The sequence below is a fragment of the Myotis brandtii genome, unplaced genomic scaffold (assembly GCF_000412655.1).
Source record: "Myotis brandtii unplaced genomic scaffold, ASM41265v1 scaffold263, whole genome shotgun sequence".
Lineage (NCBI taxonomy): Eukaryota > Metazoa > Chordata > Mammalia > Chiroptera > Vespertilionidae > Myotis > Myotis brandtii.
Window position 1 is genome coordinate 172320 of NW_005360011.1, and position 11430 is coordinate 183749.

The 11430-nt window shown below is 43.3% G+C and overlaps 1 protein-coding gene and 1 pseudogene across 1 annotated transcript in view; both read right to left on the reverse strand.

Annotated features, from left to right (window-relative positions):
- Positions 1–113, reverse strand: part of MRPS9 (mitochondrial ribosomal protein S9) — a 67022-nt gene extending 66909 nt beyond the window's left edge. Inside the window, exon 1 of the mRNA XM_014541126.1 lies at positions 78–113. Coding sequence (XP_014396612.1) covers positions 78–113 — 36 coding nt within the window. The remainder of the gene's footprint in view (positions 1–77) is intronic.
- A 1860-nt stretch (positions 114–1973) lies between these two features.
- On the reverse strand, positions 1974–2723 carry LOC102244226 (annotated as a pseudogene).
- Positions 2724–11430: the final 8707 nt, after the last annotated feature.

Consider the following 11430-nt stretch of genomic DNA (forward strand, 5'->3'; position numbering starts at 1 on the left):
CCTCTCCTGGGGCCCTCGGGTTAGGTCGCTGGCCGGGTCTCCTCGGTACCGACTGACTTCCCGGCGCATCGCTGTACCTTCTTCCCTGCGCGGCCGCCCTCACCGCCCTCCATCCCGTCTTCCCACGCTCCGTAGCTCCCGTCTTTCTCACGCAGGAGTGGGCTCCAGGTTTCGCTCCCTCGCATGGGTTTGCCCTGCTCTCTGCCTTTCCCATTTCCCAGGGTCCAGGGTCTCCACCTCCTCCAGCAACCACCAGACCACTAGGTCCAAGGCATTCGCTCTTCCGTTGTTTTTTGACTGTAATCACGATACCAGGCCCAGCCGGACACCGGTGAGGACGAAATGCTGCCTTACTCATCTTTGCACGTCACTCCCCATAGTGTGGGTACTGAGCCTCACTTGAAACCCAATCAGAATTAAGTAAGTAGGTGTTAACTAGAGATGAGTATGCTTTCCCTTCTGGGACTGCTGTCCTCCTGGCAGTAGCTCCAGGTTGCTTTACACGGAATACATAGTAAATGATGTAGTCAAGGGCTCTGAAAGGATTCCTAAACATTTAGATTTGAAGGACCAGTAAAATTAAAACACAGACATACAGAAAATCTGAAGTCATACAAAGTTATCAAGTAAATAAATACCATCTATTATCATTTCTTAAAACGCAGAACATTTCAACATTAAAAAGGTAGAACTGACATAATCTCAGAATAAAGAGCAGTCCTTTAAATGGAATGCATTTAGTTGTACAAAAAGCTCACTCTGTTCTTTCTTTTGTTACCTTTTAGGATAGTGAAACTTACATCAAATTGGCAGAGGTCCAGGAACCAAACTTTATAGGTTATTAAAGTAGATGTCTTGCCCTAGCCAGTTTGGCTCAGTGGATAGAGCATCAGCCTGCAAACTGAAGTCCTGGGTTCGATTCTGGTCAAGGGCACATACATACCTTGGTTGCAGGCTTGATCCCCAACCCCATCTAAACAGGGGCAGGTTGGGGGGCGGGGGTGGCATAAATAGTTGTCTTTTTTTTTTAATTCAAACATCAGACTATAGATGTCTTGCCCTAGCCAGTTTGCCTCAGTGGATAGAGCATCAGCCTGCAAACTGAAGTCCTGGGTTTGATTCTGGTCAAGGGCACATACATACCTTGGTTGCAGGCTTGATCCCCAACCCCATCTAAACAGGGGCAGGTTGGGGGGCGGGGGTGGCATAAATAGTTGTCTTTTTTTTTTAATTCAAACATCAGACTTCATGGTCTGAATTTTGAGCTAATGATTGCTCTCTTTTTCTGATTTATTTTATTTGTTTAGTATTATTTATTTATTTATTTTTGTTAATCCTCACCTGAGGACATTTTTCCATTGACTTTTTTAGGGAGAGTGGAAGAGGGAGGGAAAGACAGAGAGAAACATCGATGTGAGAGAAACACATAGATTGGTTGCCTCCTGCACCGGCCCAGACCAGGGCCCTGGCGTGGGAGGAGCCTACAACCAAGGTACGTACTCTTGACTGGAATCGAACCCAAGACTCTTTGGTCTGCAGGCCCACGCTCTATCCACTGACTACCACCATACTATTGTGTCTGTCTGTGTTATATATATGGTGGTTTTTGGGTTTTTTTGCTTAATCCCTTTACCTTTTTTCATTCAGCCTCTCCCCCCACCCCAATAGATATCTCTAAATAACAGTTTCTATACATTGTAAAAAAAAATTAATTTAATTGTGGAAGTTTAAGTAGAAACAAGCAAATAAGTTTGTAGAAGCAGAATTTATACCATATTTTTTTCAATTGGCAAATGAGATTTATTTAAACAAGTCAACAGAAACAGGAAGTGGTTCAGCAGCCCTAGTGACAGGTTTCTCGAGTGTGCGATGGGCTGATAGACGGGGCCTGGCCATCACTCAGGAAGCTCAGTGTACCAACTCGGGGGAGGCCAGTGGCTATAGCTTCTGGCTCAGCGTGAGCCTGAAACAGATTAGTCCATGATCTTCAAACCTAGCACACTTCCTCCTCTGGTCACCCAGCACGGGCAGTAATGCTGCATGAACTGCTTCGAAGCTCCATTTTTTCCAGGATTCAAGGGGCTCTATTCTGCTGACTTTGGTCTGAAGTAATCTGCTGCACCATTCCAGAATACTCATGGTTGATGCTGTTTCCCACCCATTCAACAGGAGCCATTTTTTCTGAGACTTGAAGGACTTGCAGGTTTCCACCCCTGCCAGGTCACACTGTCGTCTCCGCAGGTCGGTCTGAAGTAATCTGCTGCACAATTCCAGAATATTCATGATTGATGCTGTTTCCCACCCATTCAACAGGAGCCATTCTTTCTGAGACTTTAAGGACTTGCAGGTTTCTACCCCTGCCAGATCACACTGTCGTCTCCGCAGGTGTCCCAGCCGGTCATCCCTGTTCACCTGTTCATAGTTTATGACTGTGGCAGTCCCAAAACCGCCCCAGAGTCTTGTAGACCAGCACACATTCAGTTATGATGGCAGTCACAATTGTGTATTCATACTACTTTTCTTTAGTTTCTCTTCAGTTAAGGTCAGTCTTGAAGATCTGCTCCAATTATGGCACATCTCTTTGAATCCAACATGAGTCCATCGATTTGAAATGTGTCCTTTGAATGTAATTCTAAAATGGGTTTTGCTAGGAGAGGTTTGAATTTGATGCTGTGTAGCTTTCTCATGACTGTCATTGGAAAGTCACCTTGAAAATATTTCATGCTTGTATAAATGCCTTTGCAAGCTGACCAGTGCCATGGACTCAAGCAAAATAACTGTTAATTTCAGGGCCCTTTCTTTCTTTAGACAGTTTCACAAAATGCTGGATGAAAAGGTCATCCCAGAAGCTAATGCTTACCGCAAACCTCTTGCATGTAGACACATTTTCACCGGTGCCACGCATGCCCTCGTTGTCTGTTCTGTGAAGGAGGAAGAGCAGGAGTTGAAAGTGGGCCTCTTGAGTCTAGTGGCCACGGGCATGGAGGTTCAAGGAGTGCTGTGCCCACCGTGACATAGAAGCGGAGTTGACAGCCACTGGGGGAAGGTTATGCCATTTTTTAAATAAGTATGTTGGAACATATAAGAACTATGTTAAGTACTGAAGTTAGGTTAAGAATTTTGCAGATTTTATTCTTTATTTTTTTTCTCTAAAATTCATGTTACAGTCTTTTATTAGATTACAGTAAAGCAAATGTAATACATTTCCCACTTCTACGGGCAACACGTGGACTGCTGCATTAAATTTCCTGTGTAGCATTTGCGTTTGGGGACAGATACACCGTTAATAGGTTGATATTGGGTACATAATTAGGAGGAGAAAGAATGATTAGAATAATAATTTGATAAACATTTAAAATATGAAAAATTCATAATTTTACCAAACACCTAAAGCTTAGATTCATTTCATTAAAAAAATATTTTTATTGATTTCAGAGAGGAAAGGAAAGGGAGAGAAAGATGGAAGCATCAATGATGAGCGAGAATCACTGAATGGCTGCACACCCCCTACTGGGGATTGAGCCTGCGAACCATTCATAGGTCTACACCAGGGGTGGGCAAACTTTTTGACTCGAGGGCCACAATGGGTTCTTAAACTGGACTCATAATTTTACCAAACACCTAAAGCTTAGATTCGTTTCATTAAAAAAAATATTTTTGTTGATTTCAGAGAGGAAGGGAGAGGGAGAGAAAGATGGAAGCATCAATGATGAGCGAGAATCATTGAATGGCTGCACACCCCCTACTGGGGATTGAGCCTGTGAACCATTCTAGGTCTACACTCAACCACTAAGCCACACTGGCCGGTCTAGATTCATTTAATTTTTCTATCATTTACTAAGCATGGCATAGGCATCAAGCATCAGGTCCCTAAAGCCCAATATGGTGGAGTCACGTCCAATGTGAGGATTTGGTTCTGAAGTCATCTGGTAATGTAAACATAGGAGAGTCAAAATGTTGGGCTAACAGCAAGTGTTGCTAAGATGTGAGATAGCAGGAACTGTTAGATGCTGCTGGTGGGGGAATAAATCGGTACAGCTCTCCTGAAATCAACCAATGAATCAAAGACCTAAAGTTAAGATGAGCAAACCCTACAATCCATCAATTACATTCCTAGGTATATACACTGTAGAAAGTCTTGCACAGAAATTTTGTAACAACAAACATATCTGTCTATGGATAAGAGGATGGATGGATAAGAGCACCATAGAGAAATGACAATAAATGGACCAGAACTACACATATGAATATGGATGAGTTTCACCAGGAGGGAAAAACAGACACATATACTTACATAGTATGATTCCATTTATATAACGTTCAAAAACCAAGCAATATATTGTTTAAGGATTTATTTATATGTAGTAAAACAATAAAGAAAAGCAAGAGAATGATACACCCAAACTTCAGGACAGTGAATATCCAGGGAGGAGGGGAATGAAGCCATGAGCAAGGCACACAGGGTGGCATCGCTGCACCTGCCAGTGTTCCTCATCGTTAGATGACTGTTCTTTTTGTGCCTGGCTGATTTCACTTAGCATAGTGTCTTCAAGGTTCTTCCACAATGTAGCATGTATCAGAACTTCATTTCTTTTTAAAGCTAAGTAAATATTTCTTTGTATATATCACACTTTGTTTATCCATCCATCTGCCCACAGACACATGAGTTGTTTCCACCTTTGGGCTATTGTGAACAATGCTGCTATGGATGTGGGTGCACAAGTATCTGTCCAAGTCCCTGCATTCCATTCTTTCGGGTCTATACCTACAAGTGGCATTGCAGAATTCTTGTTTTTAATGTAACAAGGTTTCTAACTTAATCTACACAGGCAGGTGCCCACAAAAGATAACTTGAATGGAATTTAAATATGCAACTTGAAAAGTCTTTAATTAGCTAGACCCTACCCAACTAAATAAACGGTATTCATGGGTATGAAAAAGAGTAATGTAAATTTCACTGGAGTTTGAAAATATTTATGAGAAGTAATTTTAGTACATAATTGCTATATATCAAGCTTCCATAACAGAAAACCCTCTCAGCCTACAAATTAAATCTATTCTGCCAAGATGCATATATTTTACCATATTAGTTGAATTTTAATAAATAACAAATAGAACAAATATCTTCTTTGTTTTTCCCCCATTACGGACTCAATCTATCTACATGTGCTCTCCACCTACAAGCTGTCAGTTATGCTTGCTGTGAAAGAGACAGCACTAAGGGAGCTGTCAGTCAAAGCTGTTATAATGCTTCAAGAATCATTTCTCCAAGCTTCATTATCAAAAATAAAACAAATTTACATGGAACATAAAGATGGGTTGATCACACCATCCGCTGTGCATTGAAAATGACTTCCAACATGCACAAGTTCAGGGCAGTGTGCTTAGGGCTGGTGTTTTCCTCACCACACTTATACTTACTTTGCATAGATTCTGCCATTTTTTAAAAAGTTGCATGTAGACAGTGAAAGTAATTATTTTCTTAGGTTGGTTGGAATATGAGTGGTTCCCCTATTTGAGAACTCTCTCTCTCTCTCTCTCTCTCTCTCTCTCTCTCTCTCTCTTTCTCTCTTCTTTTAAAAAGACACAGAATGAAAGAAACATAAAAAGCATATCAAAATATTGTACATGGACTGTAAATATTACTATTCTTATTTTTATTATCTTTCAAAATTACTTATTACCTTCACCTTCTATATTTTCTTTTTCCCAATTTGCTAAATTGGGAAATTCATTTCCATAAAAAAAAAGAAATAATAGTGTGTAGGAAATATTCTGTGACATTATGGCTATTTCTTTTACCCATGCCCTAAGCATAGATTTGGGTTCAAAACAGGAGCCCCTGTGGTGGATGCTGCATGGAGGTAAAGAAGACCTAGAAATGGAACTAAATAGTCAAAGTATAAACTGAATATAGTCAATGCACTAGGTCTTCAGAATGAAAAAAAATATATAATTGAAATCAATATAATCACTAAGAGCCTGGCTAAAATAAACAGACTTAATAATTCAATTCCATAACACTAGACCCAAAGTGAACTTCTGGAGGCATAAAAGAGACTATTTTAGGACAGAGGAAATATAACTTTACACATTAGGGAGACTCCTAAGAATGATGCAGCCTGAAAAATGTAAATAAGGAAAAGAAGATTGTGATCTAACCTGAAAAATGAGAAGTGTAATTTTCATTCTTACTCTTTTGTGGAAGGAAATAATGGTAAGAGCAGCCTATCTCTAGTGTCCCTATTAGAGTGTGGGTTTAGATGCACCATGAGATACAAGTCTAAGAAATAGAAATGAGAATAAAATTCTGCATGCATATACACACAAACACACATATAAAATATTTAAGAAGTAAAAGCACTATATAACATGGCATTAATTGAGCACTATTTGAAGTTTTACCTAATTTAATCATAGCAAGAGCCCTATGAGGAAGACACTATTATTATCCTCTTAATAAGAGGCATGGAGATGTTAAATGACTTACATAAGGCCCCACAGCCAGGGAGGGACGGAGCCAGGCAGCGAGACTCAGGAGTCCACACACTTAGCACCACTGCTCTCTACCATGCCCAAGACTACACAGAATTGTGAGTGAGGCAAGGGTGTCTTAAGAGCCCTCCCTCTTGCCTGTACCCATGGCCTCTGCTCACTGTTCCCATTCACTTCAGGACCCAGTGCACTTGTGCTCTTGCCTCAGCACCCAACCCCACTTCCCTGTGTCTGCTGCTCTCACTGTCCTCACCTCTCCTATCTCCTGGGTAAGCACAGGAGGTCACAGCTGTCTACGTAGCTTTGCAGAGGTCCCAAACTGTCCTTCAGAAAAGTTTTATTTGGCCTGCACAGTGTGTGTGTGTGTGTGTGTGTGTGTGTTAAATTCAAATAAGAGTGCTTTAGGTTGACCGCACCCCCATTTATCATGTCCCCATCACTCTTGGTGCCCTACTTCCACGTTCCTGTTATATCCCAGCTCTCATGGTGACCACTATGAGTGCTACACTATGCACATGACGAATACTTTCTGATACAAGCATGAGCACCAAACCATTCCACCTTTGCCTACTCAAAGATGGTTAGGAATGCTGGGGCTCTAGGACACAAAAGATTCTTCCAGAAAGGCTAACCAGGGACTCGGGTATTTCATGACTCAGAGACATGGTTCAACCTGCCCAGCATTGCTGCTGAATTTGTTGCCCAGCTGGGACTTGAATTTTGATACTTAAGAGTATAATTTACATAAAGACTGTTTTATCTTTATCATCCAGTATTTATCGATACATGAGCGTCGGTCTGCGGACTGAAGATTCAGATGGTAACTCTTTCAGCAGCTTATAAACTTAATAGAGGCCCGGTGCACAAAATTCATGCATGCGGGGAGGGGTTGTCCCTCAGCCTGGCCTGCACCCTCTCCAATCTGGGACCACTCCGACATCCCTCTCACAATCCGGGACCACTGGCTCCTAACCACTCACCTGCCTGCCAGCCTGATTGCCTCCTAACCGCTCCTCTGTCGGCCTGATGATGCCTAACTTCTCCCCTGCTGGCCTGATCACCCCCAACTCCCCTCCCCTGCTGGCCCGATCACCCCAACTGCCCGCCCCTGGCCTGTGGACCCCCGCCTGGGCCTGTGGCGGAGATGTGCAGACCCCTGGGCCGGCGCAGGGGGGCGGGGACACGAGCTTCATGTCCTGGGGCCCATTGCCAGTGTCGGGGATTCAAGCCTCATGTCTCCGGGCTGGTGTAGGGGACGGGGACGCGAGTCTTACATCCCAGGGCCCATTGCCGGGTTCGAGGACACGAGTCTCATGTCTCTGGGCTGGCGCAGGGGGCAGGGCCAAGAGCCTCACATCCCAGGGCCTGGGGCCCGGGGCCCATTGCCAGGGTTGGGGACGCGAGTCTCATATCTCCAGGCCAGCGGAGGGGGCGAGGATGCGAGCCTCACATTCCAGGGCCCGTTGCCGGGGTTGGGGATGCGAGCCTCCTGTCTCCGGGCTGGTGCAGGGGACGGGGACGTGCGTCTCACATCCTGGGGCCCATTACTGGGGTCAGGGATGCAAACCTCATGTCTCTGGGCCGGCGCAGGGGGCAGGGACGCAGCCTGCTGATCGGTCATTACATGACAGCATCCCGACCAATTTGCACATTATCCTATTATTAGATAGATTAGATAGATATGGAGGGGGGAATACACAAATATGATTATTTTAGAAAGACTGTGATATAGTCATGAAAACATTGTAAAGTAATGTGGGAGTTTGAAAAGGAAAACATTACTGCTTGCCAAATGGGTCAAGAGTTCCTACAAGTTTTATAGAACTGAAAATCAAAATAAGGAAACCAGCTAACTCATTTATTTACCATCTTGCAGAACCACTTCCAAACTTGTTCTGAAAGCACTTAACCTACCCCATCATATAATACCTACAAAGTTGAATTTTCTATCTCAATTTAACGAATCAGGTGATTAAAAATTATCCTATATAATAAAAGGCTAATATGCAAATCGACCGATTGGCAGAACGACTGGTCACTATGACACACACTGACCACTGGGGGCAGACACTCAATATAGGAGCTGCCCCCGATGGTCAGTGTGCTCCCACAGGGGGAGTGCCGCTCATCTAGAAGCCCTGAGCCGGGCTCACGACTGGCAAGCACAGTGGGAGCCGCCTCTCCCGCTGTGGCAGTTGGACATCCCCCGAGGGCTCCCAGACTGCAGGAGGGCACAGGCTGGGCTGAGGGATGCCCCACCAGTGGACAAATTTCATGCACTGGGCCTCTAGTTCTTAAATATTCTTAAACTACAGGCCCAATGCATGAATTCGTGCTCCAATGGGGTCCCTTGGCATGGCCTGTGGGATCAGGCTGAAACAGGCTCTCTGACATGTGCATGAATTCGTGCTCCAATGGGGTCCCTCGGCATGGCCTGTGGGATCGAGCCGAAACAGGCTCTCTGACATCCCTTGAGGGGTCCCAGATTGCAAGGGGGTACAGGCCAGGCGAGGGACCCCACCAGTGCATGATCAGGACCAGGGAGGGACATGGGAGGTTGGCCAGCCTGGGAGGGACTATGGGAGAGCTCCAGAGCATGTCCGGCCCATCTTGCTCAGTCCCGATCAGCCAGACCCCAGCAGCAAACTAAGCTACCAGTTGGAGTGTCTGCCCCCTGCTGGTCAGTGCATGTCATAGCGACTGGTCGACTGGTTAAATGTCTGCCCTATGGTGGTCAGTGCACATCATAGCAAGCGGTTGAGAGGCCTTAGCATATCATTAGCATATTGCTCTTTGATTGATTGAATGGATGATTGGACACTTAGCATATTACGCTTTTATTATATAGGATGACTCTTAAGGATTTGCATTCCACCTTTTCTACTTTCACTGAAGAAACTTTCTTGGCCCATTTTCCAAGTGTTTTACAAAATAAAGTATCATATTTGAAATCTGAAATTTGTCCAATTCCAACAAGCATGTCACAGCCTCGTGTGTGATTAAAGTATCTTATCTCTTTATGAATAAAGCTTGCTATGATTAAATTGTAAACACCTGCATGGTGTTATTTTAACTTTAGACTTAAAGGAACATTTTATCCTGCAAAAACAGATTCCTAAAATGAAAACATCAGTTTTCAAATGAAGCTATAAGAGTTACATTTTTAATGACTTTTAAAGCTTAGAAATATTTATGGCTAAATGGTATATCCATGATTTCTTATCATTTCATTTATATAGCCAGCTCTCTTTAGATACAGATTTCTGACCTCAGGCATACACTTGTCAAATAATCATATTCTTTATAACTTACTAGTAGCCTGGTGCACAAAATTCGTGCACATGAAAAGGGAATTAATTAGAGGAAATATTTTAACATTGCTATTTGCCCTTTCTCTATAATAGAAGTGTCAGAGATGAAGGAAAATTAGTAAAATGTATATGAAAATCTCCTGCAGCCTCAGGTCCCTTGGCCCAGTGCTGGGTGGGGGCGTGGCCTCAGGTTCCCTGGCCTGGCACCGGGGTGGGGGGCACAGCCTCAGGTCCCCCTGCCTGGCCTCAGGTCCCATGGCCCCAGTGTGAGGGTGCGAGGTCCCAAGGGTGCAAGGGCGTGAGGGTGTGATGACCATTTGCATATTAGCTCTTTATTATATAGGATTTCTTTATGTCGGAATCAAGAGTTCAGTTTAAGAATTCAACAATTCATGCAATTTATAACAGGGAAGGTAAAATTAATAGTATGAGTTAGTATAAGTTTCAGATTTTAAAAAATACATTTGGCCCATGTTGGAAAGAGAAAACACAAGGGAAAAAATGGGAATTTAGTTTTCATCTTTTGTCTTTTGTTATGTGAGCAATCAGAATTGTAGGTCCATACCTTCCTATCAGCAGGGAGGAATTTCTGCTAAACAGTGGGCACAAATACTGGGTTAGGAATATTGTATTCATCTGTGCTCAATTGCACAGGGATTTTTTTAAAACCAGGCATTAACTAATTTATAAAATGATTGAAAGAGTAGATGGGTCAAGCTGTAGCTGAACTTGGAGGAACAAGTGGATGCCTCATGCTCTGCCCATCTGTCCCCACTTAATCCAGTTACAAATTTACGTCTCACGTGAATACCTCTGATTGGCAGAAACTAAGTCCCATATGGAACTCTAGCTGCAAAGGAGTCTAACATTCTAGCTTTAGCAGTCAGGAGGGAAGTTAATTTTTTAACTGTTTTGCTTCCTGCTCTATTCCTAACAGTTTTCTAAACAGTACCCAGTATCTAGAAGCTGGACCACACATGTTTATTGAAGGAAAGAAATAGAAGGGATGCTGAGCAAGCTAATCCATGATTTTTGCAACAACTTAATGAGGATATTGCTTTAAAGGGGGCTTAAGTGTCTGGTAAAAGGTTATATGAGATAAATGTAAAGTCCTTTTCAAATCCCGTGAGAGCAGGGTCCTTGTCTTTATTCATATTGTATCCCCAGCTGGACTGTGCCTTGCACAATGCTAGGCAATCAATAAATGCTTGTTGGTTGAATGAATGATTACATAAGATGTAAGTTGTCTTTTCCTCCTATCTCCACGTTTCTTCAGTGGCCAAAATTCACGACCCAGAGTCAAGTCCCCACCCATCCGCGCGTGCCTCAAAATTGCACGAGACCCAGACCTGGCTGGCCCCAACCCCGTCAAGCCCTGCAGGGCAGGGGGTGCAGTCTCAGGTCCCCAGTCAAGCCATGATTTCTTATCATTTCATTTATATAGCCAGCTCTCTTTAGATACAGATTTCTGACCTCAGGCATACACTTGTCAAATAATCATATTCTTTATAACTTACTAGTGGCCTGGTGCACAAAATTCGTGCACATTAAAAGGGAATTAATTAGAGGAAATATTTTAACATTGCTATTTGCCCTTTCTCTATAATAGAAGTGTCAGAGATGA